Below are 19,658 nucleotides of genomic sequence, written 5' to 3' on the forward strand. Positions count from 1 at the left end.
TATAAAGCTGTTGAGCTTGGTTACATTAACCATTTTATCCCAGACATTAAAAACTCAGTTTGGTGGTATGTCTATTTCTTAAGCTATAAAGTATTTGCTCTGATTGTCCCATTCTCCTTGGCAAGCTGGTCACCCAGATGATGGCTGCTCCTGCCTCACCTATCTACATCCCATTGGGGATGACCAGGAGGAGCCAGAAGTTCACTGTGGTTTTGGTGTGGGTAGTAAAAGGGGCGTGGCTAAAGGGAGGTGGTACCTGGAAGTGGCCAATCCAAAGTATCTAAACCGTAGAACCCTGGGTTAAAATGAAGTCTTTAGCTGGAGCGCTGTATGTAGAACCGATTAAAGCAGGGCTCTCTTGTTGAAATTGAGTTGGAGGACTGAGAGCCCCAAGGACTGTGCCTCATTTTTCCTTCCCCCTCCCACCAACAGTCCTCAGGATCATAGCTGAGGATGACGGCTGTGATTTTTTTTTTTTTTAACTTAACACATTGGGAAACTGAGGCATAGAAAGGACCCTAGTTCAGGGCCTTATTGCTGGTAACTGGTGGGATCATCTTAGTCATGCAAATGAGCCTGCCTAAATACTTATATTTTGACGTCAGATCAAAAAGTTTCAAAAAGCTGTCTCTTTAGGTAAAACCTAGTTGTTGAAACTGTTTCCTGGCTAAGAAAATTTTGTTTTGAATGTTCAAACCTGCATTTGTTTTAACTTTTATTTTAGGTTCAGGGATACATGTGAAGGTTTGTTACACAGGTAAACTCGTGTCATGGGGGTTTGTTGTACAGATTATTTCATCACCCAGGTACTAAGCCCAGTATCCAATACTTGCTTTTTCTGCTCCTCTCCCTCCTCCCACCCTCCACCTTCACGTAGACCCCAGTGTCTGTTGTTTCCTTCTTTGTGTTCATAAGTTCTCATCATTTAGCTCCCATTTATAAATGAGAACATGTGATATTTGGTTTTCTGTTCCCGTGTTGGTTTGCTAAGGATAATGGCCTCCAGCTCCATCCATCTTCCCACAAAAGACATGATCGCGTTCTTTCTTATGGATGTATAGTGTTTCATGGTGTATATGTACCACATTTTCTTTATCCAATCTGTTATTGATGGGCATTGAGGTTGATTTCATGTCTTTGCTGTTGTGATTAGTGCTACAATGAACATTCATGTGCATGTGTCTTTCTGGTAGAATGATTTATATTCCTCTGGGTATATATATACCCAGTTGAATGGAAGTTCTGCTTTTAGCTCTTTGAAGAATCACCATACTGCTTTCCACAATGGTTGAATTAATTTACACCCCCTCCAACCGTGTATAAGTGTTCCTTTTTTTCCACAACCTCACCAACATCTGTTATTTTTTGACTTTTTAATTATAACCATTTTGACTGATGTGAGATGGTATCTCATTGTGGTTTAGATTTGCATTTCTCTAATGATCAGTGATGTTGAGCTTTTTTTTTTCCATATTCTTGTTGGTCACATGAATGTCTTCTTTTAAAAAGTGTCTGTTCAGGGCTGGGCACGGTGGCTCGTGGCTGTAAGCCCAGCATTTTGGGGGGCCAAGTGGGTGGATCACAAGGTCAGGAGATCAAGATCATCCTGGCTAACACGGTGAAACCCCGTCTCTACTAAAAATACAAAAAATTAGCTGAGCATGGTGGTGGGCACCTGTAGTCCCAGCTACTCAGGAGGCTGAGACAGGAGAATGGCGTGACCTGGGAGGTGGAGCTTGCAGTGAGCCGAGACAGTGCCACTGCACTCCAGCCTGGGAGACAGAGGAAGACTCCATCTCAAAAAAAAAAAAAAAAAGTGTCTGTTCATGTCCTTTGCCCACTTTTAGTGGGGTTGTTCATTTTTCTCTTGTAAATTAAAGTTCCTTAAAGATGCTCGACATTAGACCTTTGTCAGATGCATAGTGTGCAAAAATTTTCACCCACTGTATAGGTTGTCTGTTTACTCTGTTGATAGTTTCTTTTGCTGTGCAGAACTTCTTAAATTTAATTAGATCCCATTTGTCAATTTTTGCTTTCGTTGTGATTGCTTTTGGTAAATTTTGTTGTGATTGCTTTGTCAGCCTGTTCCTATGTCCAGGATGGTATTGCCTAGGTTGTCTTCCAGGGTTTTTATAGTTTTGGGTTTTACATTTAAGTCTTTAATCCATCTAGAGATGACTTTTGTATGTGGTGTAAGGAAGGTGTCCAATCTTCAACATTTGACTAGCCAGTTATCCCAGCACCATTTATTGAATAGAGAGTCTTTTCCCCATTGCTTGTTTTGTCAGCTTTGTCAAAGATCAGATGGTCATAGGTGTGTGACCTTATTTCTGGGCTTTCTATTCTGTTCCATTGGTCTATGTGCCTGTTTTTGTACTAGTACTACGCTGTCGCAATTACTGTAGCCCTATATTGTAAAGTTGGGTAATGTGATGCCTCCAGCTTTGTTCTTTTTGCTTAGGATTGCTTTGGTAATCCAGGCTCTTTTTTTGTTCCATATGAATTTTAAAACAATTTTTTTCTAGTTCTGTGAAGAATGTCTTTGGTAGTTTGATAGGAATAGCATTGAATCTGTAAACTCTTTTGGGCAGTATGGCCATTTTAATGACACTAATTCTTCCAATTCATGAGCATGGAATATTTTCCATTTGTTTGTGTCATCTCTGATTTCTTTGAGCAGTGTTTTGTAATTCTCATTGTAGATATCTTTCACCTCCCTGGTTAGCTGTATTCCTAGGTATTTTATTCTTTTCGTGGCAACTGTGAATGAGATTGCCTTTCTGATTTGGCTCTCAGCTTGACTGTTGTTGGTGCATAGGAAAGCTAGTGATTTTTGTACATTGATTTTGTATCCTGGAACTTTGCTGAAGTTATCAGCTGAAGGAGCTTTTGGGCTGAGATGATGGGGTTTTCTGGATATAGAATCATGTCATTTGCAAACAAAGATAGTTTGACTTTCTCTCATCCTATCTGAATGCCCTTTATTTCTCTTTCCTGATTGCCCTGACCAAAACTTCCAACATTATGTTGAATAGAAGTGGTGAGAGAGGGCATCCGTGTCTCGTGCTGGTTTTCAAGGGGAATGCTTCTAGCTTTTGCCCATTCAGTATGATATTGGCTGTGGATTTGTCATAGATGGCTCTTATTATTATATTTTGAGGTATGCTCCTTCAATACCTAGTTTATCAAGTGTTTTAACAGGAAGGGTGTTGAATTTTATTGAAAGCCTTTTCTGTGTCTATTGAGGTAATCATGTGTGTGGGTTTTGTCTTTAATCTTTAAACGTGCATATTAACCTTTCCTTTTATCCTTTTGTACTCTCTGGATGTACAGACCCACCCACTCACTCCTGTAGATCCATTAGGCTACAGTTGCACTGTGAAAGGCACAGAGAGGGACCAGGGGAGAGGAGGAGAAGAAAGCTGTTATTAGTCCATTCTCATGCTGCTAATAAAGACATATCCGAGACTGGGTAATTTATAAAGGAAAGAGGGTTAATTGACTCACAGTTCTGCACCACTGGGGAGGCCTCAGGAAACTTACAATCACGGTGGAAGGGGGAACCAAACACGTCCTTCTTCACATAACGGCAGCAAGGAGAAGTGCCAAGCAAAGCGGGAAAGCCCTTATAAAACCATCAGATCTCATGAGATCTCACTCACTCTTACAAGAACAGGATGGGGGATACCGCCCCCTATGATTCAATTGTTTCCACCTGGTCCCTAAACAATGCATGGGAATTATGGGAACTGCAGTTTAAGATGAGATTTGGGTGGAGACACAGCCAAACCATATCAAAAGCCTTCCTGGGAGGCCTAGCAAACTACAGCAATGGACTGCCAGTCAAGGGGGAGAGATGGGCAGAAGACAAGTAAACACCAAGACTGGTGTGCCATTGCCCAAAGTCCACCCCTCCCATTCTGGGCCAGACAGTGGCAGCATTGAGTAAGAGGCAGATGATGGAACAAATCAAAGATGTTTGACTTGTGCTTTGGCGTACTGGTTAGGGAGACCAGCCTGCCCATAACCATACGATCTTCATATCATGTATACTAAAAGTTACAAACTCAACTGAAAAAAATTCCTTAGAAGTTTTACGGCCTCAAAGTCATATCCTTTTTGTTCTTCTGAAGGAACACCATAGTTTCTCTCTTTTCAAATGTATATCTGGATCTTTTTCAGACCTTTACTTGTTTGTTTTTACTCTCCTTGTTTGTAAAATATATGCTTAAATAACATTTCCAATTTATATGTTAAGTTTGGATCCCCTGTGCATCCAAAAACAATGCTCTAGAAAGTGTAGGATAAAGAATCTTGGGTTGTACTTATGTATAAAATAGGACCCAGAATGTTAATATATTAGAATGAGGTGAAGTGGTTAGCTAGCTGTAGGCTGATAGATTCTCCCCTCAAATCTTCTTGCATACAGATCTTGAATAGTTGTTATATTATATTGTACTATCCTATCCTAATATCATATCATATATCTAATATATAATGTCAAGTGGTAATAACAGCCAGGAAGAAAAAATAAGAGTATAAGTGGTTAGGTAGTGACCTGACACAGGGTGGTCACAGAAGGCTTCTCGGAGGAGGTGGTATTTTGGGCAGAGACCTGTGGAATGAGTGAGAGCCATCCATGCAGCTGTCAGTGGGGAAAACGTTCTACGCATGGGGAACAGCTGGTACTGGATACCTTGTCAGGCCTATGGTCCTACCCTGTGGAGTGGCCTCCTCACCCCTCCCCACAGGCCCTGCAGGCTCTCAGTTCCTTGGCCTCTGTGTCCCTCCAGGGCTCCTGTACACTACACATGGTGTCTGGGGCTCTGAGGTGGGCTTTTTCAGGGAATAACCAGGATTCCAGTGTAACTGGAGTCACAAGACATGAAGTCAGAGAGGTGATGGGGCCAGTCGTCCAGGACCTTATTTGGAAATGCTATATTTAGTTTATCCATGCATTATATCCATCCAATGCTATATTTAGTTTATCTGTTCATGGACATTTGGGTTGTTTCCACTTTCAGCTATTGTGAATAATGCTCCTATGAACTTTTGTGTAGAAGGTTTTGTGTGTACACATATTTTCATTTCTTTTTATGCAAAGGAGAAAAATTGCTAAGTCATATAATAACTCTGTTTATCTTTTTGAAGAACTGCCAGATCATTTTCTATGGCTGCTAAACCATTTTATCTTCCTACCAGCACTGTGGAAAGGGTCCAATTTCTCCACATCCTCACTAACATTTGTTCTAGCCTGTCTCTTTTATTACAGCCGTCCTGGTGGGTGTATGTGGTGTCTCCTTGTGGTTCTGATGTGCATTCCTTAGTGATCTTGAGCAGCTTTTCATGTATCTCCTGGCCATGTGCATATCTTTTTAGGAGAAATGTCTATTCAAATCCTTTGTCCTTTTTTTGTCTTTTTAGTGTTGCGTCGTAAGATTCCTTTATATATTCTGACACAAGTGTCTTATTAGACACATGACTTGCAAATGTTTTCTCCTATCTTTTAGATTGTCTTTTTAGTCTTGATAATATCCTTTGAAACACAAAGGTTTTTAAGTTTAATGAAGTCCAGTTTATCTACTTTGATCACTTATGCTTTAGATATCATATCTAAACACATTAATCCAAAGTCATGAAGATTTCTACTTTGTTTTCTTCTAAGAGTTATGTAGTTTTGGCTAGCCTTTTTTAGGCCCTTTTACTTTAAATACAAGTTGTATGTTTACTTCATTATTCCTCTCAAAAAGAGTAAGCCAGTGTCCCTTATTTTAAAAATCCATATTCAAACTGTACAAATCAGAGTGATCACAATTTTTTGTCTATAAATAGTGGTATCATTTGCATAATGTTGTTTGTTCCACAGAAAGCTTTCCCTCTGTCTCCCACTGTGTTCTTTCTCATTTCCTAATAACTAAAATTTGGGTACTTATCTGCTCATGTAATTTCTTTTACAACATTTTAAAACAAATAATGTTTAATAATTTTTGTTTACAAATTAAGTAGTTAAAATAAATTTATTTTCTGCTTCTTTGGTGTTTCCTAATTAAATTAATACTATATGTAATATCGCAAGAAATGTTTAAAAATATTTACTCAGAAAACAGCATCTATTTACAAACTATGGATTAACATGTTATTCATAATATGTTCATGTCTATTTTAAGTGTTCATTCAAAAGAATTTCTAAGCAACATTTCTTTATTCCTATTCAATTCTCATATAATCTAGAAATGGTGCAATACTTTTCTAAAATACCACTTTAACATTTTTCTTACGAAAGTTTTACATGTATCCATTTTAGAAAAATGTTAAAACACAGATATGCAAAATGAAAAAGTAATCTGTTGAAGTCCTACCACCTAGATATAATCTCCATCAGTGGGAAAGTGAGTTGAACTTCTGTTTGCATTTTCACTTGAGAAGACTCTTGAAATTCAAAGCCCCAGGAATGAAGGACAGTATCTTCTTACTGAGAGTGTGGCTTGTTGGTTTCTTTATTATTATTATTATTTATTTTAAGTTCTGACATTGGTTTCTTACTGAGAGATTTTAGACAAGTAATTTCTGTTTCTTAAAACTGAAGTCATTGCCATTACTGTTTTTTCCTTGCAGATTCCACTCCTTTTTACTCTTTATGGGCCATCCACCTTACGCAATTCGGGAAGTGAACATAAACAAATTCTGCAGGATTATTAGTGAATTTGCACTAGAGTATCGCACAACCAGGGAAAGGGTTTTGCAGCAGAAACAGAAACGGGCCAACCACAGAGAGAGAAATAAGACCAGAGGGAAGATGATCACCGATGTAAGTTTCACACAATCCCTCTCCTTATGTCATTTGTTTTCAAAGTAAGATCAATCAGGAATCCTCCCCACAGTTTAAAGCTGTGCTTTTTTTTTTTTGACTATAAAAAAAGATCTCTTTTAAAAAGTGCTCTTAAAGTACTCCTCCACCATTTTTGTGAAAATCTGCTAAATAGCAAGGAGCTAGGAGATGTAAAGTTTCAGAATGTGTGGCTAGAAGAGGAACATGGAACCCATTTTGGTGTGTTGCATGTTGCTGATGACATTAAATGTTTGATTCTATTTTTGTCCTCTGTGATGTGGGTAAAGTTGGATGAAGACAAGAAAAATATAAAAGATAATGCCACTTATCACAGAAAGACAAATGTACTGACTGGGGAATTGATTCAGGATTTTAATCATCGTAACGGTGCTGTGTAACCAATCAGTTGACACAGGGACCACCCATTTTGGGCATCTGAATAAACTGATGTGATTGCTCCAAGATATAATCTAATGGGCTCTTGCCAGTCCCTTGAATCACAGGACATCAGGGTGGAAAGAGTTCCCAGAGGACAGTGAATCCAGTAGGAGTTTCCCCCATAGCACCCTGGGGAGCCCCTGCACACTTACATGTCTCCCCTGCTCTTGGGCTCTTTCTCCATCTCTCCTGTCTCAGCTCCAAGCCCACCCAAGTCTCGGGGGACAGTGGATATTCAGATGACAGATGCTCAGTAAAGTGGAGGGTAAAGGGATGCATGAAGATGCCAGAGACCAACGGAGATACATAGTGCAGGTTCCTTTTTCTTAATGTGCCTTTACGAAACATAAAAACCAGGTTAGTGTCTCACTTACCTCATCCATTACTCATCCAGGTCAGTTCCAGGCAAAAGGCTGAAATTTTCTGGGAATCCTCCTTTAGTCACTATTTATTCTTTCTTGAACAGACTCAATGATAATAAAGTCATCTTTTTTGATATTGACAGGTCATATTTGGAACTTGTTGAAGGACTCTAGCGTGTGATTTTTTTTTCATGGTTTGGATTGTTGCCCATGTATTTCTCCCATCTGTGCGTGCATTTGAGTAGCACATGGACTTCTGGCAATAGAGGGAATGGAATGAGGAAAGGATTAAGCCACAGGGTGTGCCATCATCTGGGCAGTTACACATTTCAACTGAACCCTAGTTAGGCAGATTTTTGCTGGGGGAGGAAGAAAACCAATTAGGAAGACCTCACTGAAGCCGCCGTATGTGCACAGACATGTTTGTATGTAGTCAGCCAAGCAGAGGGCACTTGGTTACTGCTCTCTAAAAGTCCACATTCCTGAGGGTCTGACTTACATGGAAGGCCAGATACATTAACTTAGCAACTTTGTTGTAATTTTAAGAACCATGGGATAATCATTTCTCTTACCATCCACCTTTGTGTAAGCTCCTTGTTTTCTTGGAATTTTCTGGACCTTTAGGAAGTGCTCAGGTCACTTTTGTGCAGAAGGAGCCCTTTCTACAGCTCTACCCCACACCCAAGCAGTTCTGAATTCCAGTGCCATCAGCCAAGAGTCGTCTGTCTCCTCTCCTGAAATCTCAGTTCAGTAGGATCTTCAACCTCTTGGAAGACAGCAACCCAGGAAACATGTTGGATCCACTTGGGCAAACTGTGGCCCACATTTTATTCATAGTATTATTTTTGAAAGTTTTAAAAAAGAGATTGCTTATTTTGTGGCTATGAGACACATACAAGCCGAATATGCTTATAGTTATGTGGACACATCAAAATTTCTTGCTAAATTCTTGAGATTTTTTACAGATCCCACTAATTTTTAAATTCTTTCTCTTAAAACATTTGGCTTTCCCAATCATAAACAGAGGTGAATGTTTCTAGAGTTTGATTCAAAAATATTTAAATTCCCATTAAAATCTGGACAGGATAGGCTTCGTCAGGATTCATTCTCAGCCTAGTCCATGTTTTTAATGGCCAAAGTGGCATCATTCATGTAGAAAGATTGCCCTCTGCTGGAACATTAGGATATTGTCCCTTAAGGAAAAGTGTACAGCCTTGGGTTTTTCCAACTCAATTAAGGGCTCATTGTGCACCCAGCAGTGCCTGGGACACCAAGGAAGATGTGAGTATAAAGAAAAGCTTATATCCCAAGGACATCATAACCTGGTTAAAAATGGCATATACACAACTTAAACCACTGAAAACAAAGCCAGACAATAGACTTAGAATCACGGACCCCCTGGAGCTAGAAGAGATTTTAGAGAAAACTGTTTGTAGTAAGTCACCTTGAATGTACATGCTGAATAAACTGAGGATGCAAGTGGTAGCATTTAGAGATGAGAGGTCTGAGGGTAAAATCTGCAGCCCCCATGCACCAGCTCCTGAGTGCCTATCCCTCTTCTTCTCCCCCTGTTTCTGGGTATTCAGAAGGCTTCCTTTTCATCATCCAGGGGTCCTCCCAGGCCAGGATCACTGAGCAACTAATTCCTCATCCTGTGTACAAAGTTGGTCCTAGAGCAAATGGTGACATAGACAAGGCAACACGAGGCAACTACAGCCTTTCTGCCGCATTCACACTCCTGAGGTGGGCTGTGAGAATCCAGGCTGGTCAATCCCAGGCCTCCCATGTTGGAGGGCAGTGGTAATCCTGGGTGAGGCTCTTAACCCCTCTCAACCCCAGCTTCCTCTTCTATAGAAAGGGAATGATGATTACTTTTAGGGATGTTGAGCGGGCCAGTATTTTATATATGTAGCACCTTGAACATGTGTGAATTTCTGGAAAAATGCCAGCCATCCCAGGTTATATAAATAAACTGTAAGAATTTTTTAAAAGAGAGTAATGGAACAGGACTGTTGTCTCTTGTCACAATGCCATTTGGATGAGGCAGCGTGGAATGTTATGGACTGAAAGTGGTTTGTCATTTTAACTTCCAAAAGCATAGTTCATTCTCAAAACACTTTAATCTGATTTGCTGGCCTGGCCCTGTAACCTCACGGACACTCCTAAATTGAAAGTGTGTTTAATTTATGATCAAGAGATTGACATGACTTTTCACTCTCAATTTATGTTAGAAGAGGGATATTTTATTTAAAGTAACTTAAAGCAGTTTAGTGCTAAAGTAATTAAAAGTATGGAGAGTCAGTTCAGGTGGCCACCATGAGAAACAGGTGAGATGTTAAAAAGAAATTAATTTCATGCTCCTGAGGAGAGAGTAATGTGAACACGCTGCTGGAGCAGTTTTCTCACTTGTCCTGGCTGGCCTGCCTGTGGAAGGACTAGCGATAGCCCAGAACCGGCAGCCTGGGCAGGGAGGGATCCTGCGCTCGGGATGGGATGGGAGGGCCGGCAGCTGACAGGCAGAGCCAGGCAAACGGAAGCCAGTCCACTTAGAGGGGCCTTGATGACTGTCAGGCCGTGATGGATTCATAAGGATGTGGCCAGCCAAGCCATATGGTTCACAGAGCAAGACACTCTCAGCAGGATGCAGAGCTGCGAGTGAGGTTGGTGGTGGTCAGGGAATCGAGTAAGCTGACTGTTACCTTAGGGACAGCCCCAGAAGATTGGCCCGGAGCCCTGTGAGTCCCTCTGGTCATGGGTGACCTTGGAGTTCACGCAAGAAGTGTCCAGATGAGGACAAGAGGGTGGGGCCTGGCAGCTCCCAACTCAAGAGGATGTATCCTGGTTGTGGTGACCAGTTTATTTACTTGGAATTTTATGTGACATTGAGATGATCTTCTTGCTGACTTCTGTGCCTTCTAAGAATCCCTTCTGTCTTTTCCGTCCTGTCCTGTCCTGTCCTCTCGGGTAGACTGATGACGAGGAGGAAGTTGAGGTATGACCGTTTATGAACGTGAAGAATGCCACATTTGACCACCTCATGTATGCTCTGGTCTAACCTAACATAATCAGCATGAAGTGTCAGCACCATTCAGTGCTTTAAACAATGCATGGACATTTTTCTGGTTGGTTTTCGTGTGATCACTAACCACCTGACAGGGGCTCTCATCATGCCACGTGTGCCAGGGACTGAAGGGTTAAATGCATTTTCGGAGCTGTCCCTGAGGCCCGGCTAATCGGTAACTGTGTCACAAGTGGCAGGTTTAGCAGGTCTCTCCCTACTGCTGGAAAAGTGGACAGAGAATTTTCCTTTGGCAACTTAAATATGAGAACTAGATTCCGGAATAACCACATGAAGAGTCCTGAAATCAAAGAGGAAGTGGGGCAGTGGCCAAGGGACAGGCTAGAGTCTCTGTCCCCAGCCAGTAGGCAGCCTCTGATGTGTGCCCATTTCCTCTGCTTGTGTTAATGGCTCCCATGGGCCAACGTCCATGCAGTGGCAGATGGCAGGGGCTCCTCCCTAGACCCTGGATGCAGGTGCGAGAACCAGAGACCAAGGGGGCTAATTGGCCCTGGAAAATAAGGAGAGAGCCGTGTAGATGCTACAAGCCACAGACGTGTTCCCAACCCTGTTGCCATGCCTGAGACACTGGGTGACAAAGGAAGCCAGCAATCTGTGGAGCTGTTCTTTGCAAATGTTAATCTGACTTTTTGTTCTTCATCCAGGTGTTTGGCATTGTGTATGTATGGTATTCCAGCATACCTCTTTTAAAATATATATGTCCTGACCTTTTGTTCAGTTAGAGAAAATCAGCATGAATTTATGTGTCTTGTTCTGTTTGGGGCCCTGACACCAATTCTTTTTGGGTCCCTAGCAAGCCACGTATTCTTGAAGGGCCTCAGTTTCCTTTTCCATAAAAGCAAGGTGGGACTAGGTCTAGAAGAATTCTTCCCATCTCTTAACATGCTAGGATTCTGTGATTGAATCCCACTTTTGTAATTCTACCGTCATAAGTGATACTTAAGAAAAATTTAACTGCTTTCTGACACTGAGTTAAAAAAAAAAGCTCAATATGCTTCGTTAACAAGGCATATTTCATTTCAATTCTCATATCAGGGCTTTGGTGTTAGAAACACATTTGGCTTTAGACCTTCCCAGAGCCAATGCCAGTCGCTCCTAACAGCCACCCTTTGAGGGGATCTGAGTGAGTGAGAGAGAGGGCTACAATGGATGAATGGGTGGTGGTCCTTCTGGGGCCGGGGGCTTTTCTGTCTCATATTAGATCTTCCTGTAGGCACAGATGTTTTGTCATTAGTTAACTTCAGTGACTGCCGTAATGAATGTGTCTGCAAACAAAACAAGACAGAGGAGAGGAGGTTTTCCTCAACCACGGGTTTTAGAAGCTTGAGTTGTCTTTTTGGGGAGTCTCCCTCACCTGCTAACTTCCCCTTGGTTTTGCAGTCTGGCAAGTTCTCCGGCAGTTCTCCGGCGCCCCCAAGCCAGCCGCAGGGTCTGAGCTATGCGGAGGATGCGGCTGAGCACGAGAACATGAAGGCTGTGCTGAAAACCTCGTCCCCCTCCGTGGAGGACGCCACCCCCGCGCTGGGCGTCCGCACACGCAGCCGAGCAAGCCGAGGTAACTCCTGGCTGCGCGGGGCTCGTCTTGTCTTCTCAGGTTGGCCACTTCGGGGGGGTCCGGTCTCCATCGCAGGCTGCGGTCCACGGCTGTGACTGGCCTTCAGCTCCAGTGCCAACCTAACCACACACATTCCTTCACTAGCATCTTTCTGACCCACCTTCAATAGTTTCATCTCCAAAACAAACATTCCCACGAGAGTACCTCACTTTACACAGAGGGAATCCTTACTGGGGATGACCTCCTGAGGGAGAGCTGGGGTGGGCAGACTGCAACCTGCAAGCCAAATCCAGCCTTCTCCCTGCTTTTAGAAATAAAGTTTTGTTGGGACACAGCCATATTTACTCATTTGTGTAGTGTCTGTGGCCACTTTGGCAGAGTTGAGCCACTGTGGCAGACACTGTAGGACCTACAGAGCCTAAAACATCTACTACACAGGACAAGGTTGCCAACCCTTCCCTACAGCACTACCCTTTTGTCCCTTTTTTACATCCTTAGGCAGAGACAAAAACTAAAACTTCAAAATGGCGGCCAGATTCTAGCTTCCAGATTTGTTTTTATCATTAGAAGGGATTAAGATGCATTTGACATCTGTGAATGTTTCCTCGTGTTTCCCTGGTCTGGCCTGATAACCCGTTTCCCCTCCTGGGTTTTCTCACTGCCTGCGGGGTGAAGCCCACAGTATTCACACTGTTCTTGGAGGCCCCCTGTAGGCAGGTCCTGTCCTGTCTCCCAGGCTTGGCATTCCCTCACCCTGCATGGTCATCACGGCGCTTCTCGGCACGCTGCTCGTCCCGGAGTCCCCGCTCTTCTCATGCTGCTCCTTCAGTTCAGGATGCCCGCTCCTCTGCCTGTCCCGTTCCCATTCACTTCATCCTCTGGGCACTGTCCCTATCACCAGGCCACTCTTTCTCTTCCATGCACTCCAGAGACCCCAGTTAGACCTACTAAAGATGGTCAACTTTAAGGAGAATCAACTGTTGGAGACAGGCTTTCTTCTCTCGGTGTTTGCTTAGCACACACTATGCATGCAGCTAGAAGAAACCATATAATCTTGTCCAAGCTGGGATGCTTGGGAGTGTGAAAGGGGGTGCTAGTAGTAATTATGCTGGGAGAGCAAGTAAAACAGCATGCCAGGTAAGCTGGTTTGTGGGTTGCCATACACATCACAGAAATGCAGTAGTGAGTGAACAAATGAATATTGCACCCACCAGACATTTTCGTAGGCTCTAGATATGCAGGCAGAAAGGCAGATAGAATCTAGAGGGCTGCAGTCTGGAGAAACCTGAGGAGGTTCTTCAGTGACTTCTAATAGGCTTTGCTCACTAACTAGTGCTTTTTGGAATCTTGCTGTTGTCAACATTCTTAAATATACAAAAGTAATGGTAGTAATGATAAATTCAACATAATGGAAAAAATAAATGCAGCTTTGAGTTTTCTTGAGAAGAAGGTGAGTCATTATCACACCACGCATATGGCTGATTGTAGTTTCCTATGAACCAAAGAGCCACAAGCTGCTATCCAAGGAGGACCTCAAAGAGACCTGCAGGCTGTGCTCCGGAACCCTAGGGTTTTTGTGGGATTCCCAAGCAGATTGGCACTTCAGTCTTTTTTACTAAATTACTGACTGGTTTTCTCACTTCATGTGACTACAGTGTTACTAACTCTAGTTGTCTTTTCTTCTGTCTTAATGTTGGACTTTGGTGTTTACCTTTTAATACAGGGTGTCAGCCGGGCACGGTGGCTCACGCCTGTAATCCCAGCACTTTGGGAGGCCAAGGTGGGTGGATCACTTGAGGTCAGGAGTTCAAGACCAGTCTGGCCAACCGGGTGAAACCCTGTCTCTACTAAAAATACAAAATTAGCTGGGTGTGGTGTCACATGCCTGTAATCCCAGCTACTGGGGAGGCTGAGGCAGGAGAATTGCTTGAACCTTGGAGGTGGAGGTTGCCAAGATGGCGCCATTGCACTCAAGCCTGGGCGAAGAAGCCAGACTCTGTCTCAAAAAAAAATATATATATAAAACAATATATATGTATTATATATTATATTTTGTATGTATTATAAATATATATTATATAATATATAATCATATATGATATATAATCATATTATATTATATATAATCATATTATATTATGTATAATCATATATAATATAATATGTAATCATATATATTGTATAATATGTAATCATATATATTGTATAATATGTAATCATATATGTAATCATATATATTACATAATATGTAATATATATAATTCTATAATATATAATTATATAAGTATAATTCTATAATATATAATTATATAAGTATAATTCTATAATATATAATTATATAAGTATAATTCTATAATATATAATTATATAAGTATAATTCTATAATATATAATTATATAAGTATAATTCTATAATATATAATTATATAAGTATAATTCTATAATATATAATTATATAAGTATAATTCTATAATATATAATTATATAAGTATAATTCTATAATATATAATTATATAAGTATAATTCTATAATATATAATTATATAAGTATAATTCTATAATATATAATTATATAAGTATAATTCTATAATATATAATTATATAAGTATAATTCTATAATATATAATTATATAAGTATAATTCTATAATATATAATTATATAAGTATAATTCTATAATATATAATTATATAAGTATAATTCTATAATATATAATTATATAAGTATAATTCTATAATATATAATTATATAAGTATAATTCTATAATATATAATTATATAAGTATAATTCTATAATATATAATTATATAAGTATAATTCTATAATATATTATATAATATATGATTATATAATATACAATTATATAATCATATATTATAATATATAAAATATGATTATATAATTATATAATCATATATTATAATATGTAATATATGATTATATAATTATATATTATATATTATAATATATTATATATGATTATATAAGATATAATTATATACTATAATTATATATAATATATATGATTATATAATATATAATTATATAATATAATATATAATATATATGTATGATTATATAATATATAATTATATAATATAATTATTATATATAATATATAATATGTATGATTATATAATATATAATTATGTAATATAATTATTATATATAATATATAATATGTATGATTATATTATATATAATAATATAATATAATTATATAATATCTAATATATATGATTATATAATATATAATATATATGATTATATAATATATAATATATATGATTATATAATATATAATTATATAATATAATTATTAAAGAATATATATGATTAGATAATATATAATTATAATTATATAATATATAATATATATGATTAGATAATATATAATTATATGATATAATTATTAGATAATATATAATATATATGATTAGATAATATATAATTATATGATATAATTATTAGATAATATATAATATATATGATTAGATAATATATATTATATAATATAATTATAATATATAATATATATGATTATATAATATAATTATATAATATAATATATATGATTATATAATATAATTATATAATATAATATATATGATTATACAATATATAATTATGATATAATTATATAATATATAATATATATGATTATACAATATATAATTATATCTTATAATTATTATATAATATATATAAGATATAATTATATAATATAATATATAAGATATAATTATATAATTATATAATATATAAGATATAATTATTATATAATATATAATTTTATTATATAATTAATTATAATTATTATATTATTATATAATTATAATTATGTATTATATAATAATCATATAAACATAATATATAATATATTAAATTTTATATAATATATGTATTATGTTATATATAATATATATGTGTGTGTGTATATATATGTATGTATGGATTCTACTTTGATGCACAGCTGAAAATACGCTTGAAGAAGGGCTTCCTCCCTCCCTGCCCCAGTGTTACACCAACTGAGGCACAGATGACAGGGTGGAAAAATCATATCTTTTACTACAGCCTTGATCCCCAGACACCCTAAGTATTTGCATATGTTATTATTACATCAAAGAATTAAAGATAATTAGTCTCTCTGAGATCTGGTCGTTCCAAACCCTCTTTCCAAAACTGTAATTTCCATAGATGGTTTTGGATGTGGAATTGGGAGAAGAAAATAAATTAATATTGTGCTTTGGCAATGAAAAGATAGCCTTTTTGTGACCAAGAGCAGACAGACACAGCTGAGGAGAACCAAAACCCTGATTTTATGTGGGGTACATTCTGATTGTCTGGTTTGCTATGTGGAAGGAAAGGTACCCTCTTTTTGACCAGTGTTGTCTGTAAAAGACCTCCATTCCAGGAAGTGATTGGAGAGAGAGTGTATGTAAACAAGAAAGAGGAGAAAAGTGGGGAAGGCCAGAAAGTGAAGAAAACGGTCTCGTTAAATGGTGAACAATAGAGACTGTCAGTGTAGAGCCAGCATAAAACAAGGATGAGAAATCATTTTGCAGTGTTGGGGGACATGGCAAGGGGTATCACTTTTACCCTGTGGCACCCAAAAAGGCCTAAGACATCCCATGTATGAGCCTCTCTGTGCCCAGCAGCTCTTGCAGGCTTTGTATGCTAGGCTAAACATGGCCAACAGGGATGTGAAGATGAACATTAATGCCTGCACCATGGTGACCCCAGCCATCAGACCGGAGTCTTGAGCCCCTGTGTCTTGGTGGATGCAGGAGGAGTGCAGTTGAAGCCTTCTTAGGGGGTGGATCTCAGTAATAGAACATAAATAGGTTGTACCAATTTTAAAGGAAAAGAAACATCTATTCCTGACTAGAAAGGATAGTGAGAAAAGATGTTGCTGGGTTTGTACAACATGGGGTCATCTTTGCTGGCATATGAAGGGGATTAGAATCGGAAGCTGTTCAGTTTCTCTGCACATTAATGCCAATCTCAAGGGAGACTTCTGCTTTCATGCAGCATGTGTTATGGAGTGGCAAGCCACCCACCTGCTACAACAACTAGAAATAAAAATAATAAAATCTTCTTTTAAAAAACATTAGAGAACTGTGAAAGGAAAGAGGACTAGACAAACTAGAATTGGAGGTGAGCTGACATTGCCTCTCTGTGAGCATTTGCCAAATCTGGGCACAAGCTGAGGATTGGGCTTATGGTAGTGGAGTGACTCTAATGGGAAAGAGAAGCCAGCAGAATTTGTGGTAGCTGTATGAACTGGTATAAGAGATTGAAATTGAGAGGAGGCCAAAATGCAGATGATTTTCTCCATGAGACATTTGCTAAATGGAGCACTGTGGGATGGGGGTTGGAGGGAGAAGGTCAGCGGGTGATGCTGGGCTAGAAAGGTTGAAGGAGATGTCCTGCAGTCTTTAAACTGAGGAGACAAAGATAGGCTTGAGTAAGCACCTTGAACAGATACTCGCTGATCTTGGCCTCAAGAAAAAGAGAGGTGGGAAGTGGACTGATTGTTAACTAAAGCTGCTGTCTGGCCTAAACCCAGCTCAATACCTCACTGTATCTGTTAATAGAAGAGAAAAGACTCTCTGGAGGAAAATAATGCTGACTTCAGTCTCTACGTCCTTCTATACACAAAGTCCAGTGTAATAAAAATTACAAGCCACAGGAATAACATGAAAATATGACTGAAAATCAAGAAGAAAAATAGATAATAGCAGCAGACCCATAAGTGATTCAGATGTTGAAATCTGCAGTCAAGGACTTGAAATGACCATTATAAATGTTAAAATAAAAACTAAAGGGAAACATAGACAAGTGGGTAAAAAGGTAGATAATTTCAATAGCAAATTGGACTCTATAAATAAGAATCAAATGGATATTCCAGAACTATAAAACAAAATATCTGAAATAAACTCATTGGATGGGCTTAACAGAGATTGATCACAGCAAAAGAGGATTAGTGAATTCAAAGGCAGGTTAATAGAAAATGTATAGCTGCATGGTATTCCATGCAGCGCACCAGCATGGCACATGTATACATATGTAACTTACCTGCACATTGCGCACATGTACCATAAAACCTAAAGTATAATAATAATAATAATAATAATAAAATAAAAAATAAAAAATAGAAAATGTATAAACAGAAGCATAGTGAGAAAAAATGGAAAGAATAGAATAAAATATAAGATCTGAGGGACACAGTTGAATGGTTTAACATGTGTAATTGGATTACTGGAAAAAGATGGATCAGAAGCAATATTTGAAGAAATTGAAGAGATTTGAAGAGATGGCTGAGAATTTACCAAAACTGATAAATATCAACCAACATATTTAAGAAACTTAGGAAATCCAAGAAGAGTAAGTACAAAGAGAACCATACCATAGACAAAGTGCTAAAATAAATAAATAAGTAAAGATAAAATCTTTAAAAGAGAGAAGAAAGATACATTACCTCCTATGGTGCAATGGTAATAATGATGGCTCAGTTTTCAAAAGGAACTATAGAAGCCAGAAAAAAAAGGAATGATATCTTTAAACTGCCAGAAGAAAAAATTTCAACCACAGAAGTCTATCTTCAGAGAAATTGTCTTTCAGAAATGAAAGCAAACTTTTTACATTAAAACAGTAGAATATCCATTTTGACTTAAGTGTTTTCCTTGTAGACTCTTTCTTTAGGTTAGATTTCTATAAGGGGAAAAACAAATTTCAGTGCTTTCTTTCAAATCTCAGTTTTCATGTTTTAGAAAAATAAACATAAAGTGATATTGTGCTATTACGGTCTAGAATGCTTTATCCTCTCCACCACATCTCAAATGTCTTGCTAACACTTACTAACACATGGTCCCTTGGGTATGTAAAATGTGTGTGCAGTATTACCCTGATGGCTACAGTGTGGGTGCAAGGGTTCCAGGAAGAGGAATGTATACATGACTAGGAAGAATGGAAATAAATGGTAATCAGGCAGTGAGGATATAACCAAGAGGAGCGGACATAAAGTAGAACCAGGAATGAAGTCATGAGAGAATGAAGTCGTCATAAAACTGAGTTTGACAATCTTGGACCTAAGGCAAGATGTTACCTTTAAGCATCTCCAGACACATTACATTGACAGAAGATCCCTGGAGTTGTGTAAGATGGAAAAGTATAGGTAATTCTCAGAGGGAAGATTAGATGATGCCTTCATTTCTGGCCCAGTGCTCTGAAAATGTATTATGAGCAAAGACAATTTATTGAGCTTTGCATGTTTTTAGAAGGTATTTTGGCATTTTAAGATAAGACAGAAAATTATAAATCAATAGATAAAAGGGAAAACAGGAAATTGCAGGGTAAAACACAATTGCATGATAGATTGCTCTACTCTGAGGAGGATC

General features: G+C 38.3%; 1 protein-coding gene across 5 annotated transcripts in view; it reads left to right on the top strand.

Annotated features, from left to right (window-relative positions):
- Positions 1 to 19,658, top strand: part of FHOD3 (formin homology 2 domain containing 3) — a 507,914-nt gene that overhangs the window by 475,187 nt on the left and 13,069 nt on the right. For 3 of the 5 annotated variants that reach the window (XM_054461095.2, XM_054461096.2, XM_063653601.1), the window contains 3 exons: positions 6,616 to 6,808; positions 10,598 to 10,621; positions 12,089 to 12,263. In XM_054461095.2, the coding sequence (XP_054317070.2) occupies positions 6,616 to 6,808; positions 10,598 to 10,621; positions 12,089 to 12,263 (392 nt within the window). The remainder of the gene's footprint in view (positions 1 to 6,615; positions 6,809 to 10,597; positions 10,622 to 12,088; positions 12,264 to 19,658) is intronic. The other 2 variants (XM_054461098.2, XM_054461099.2) reach the window with 1 other exon arrangement.

Source organism: Pongo pygmaeus, chromosome 17 (assembly GCF_028885625.2).
Source record: "Pongo pygmaeus isolate AG05252 chromosome 17, NHGRI_mPonPyg2-v2.0_pri, whole genome shotgun sequence".
NCBI classification, from domain to species: Eukaryota; Metazoa; Chordata; class Mammalia; order Primates; family Hominidae; genus Pongo; species Pongo pygmaeus.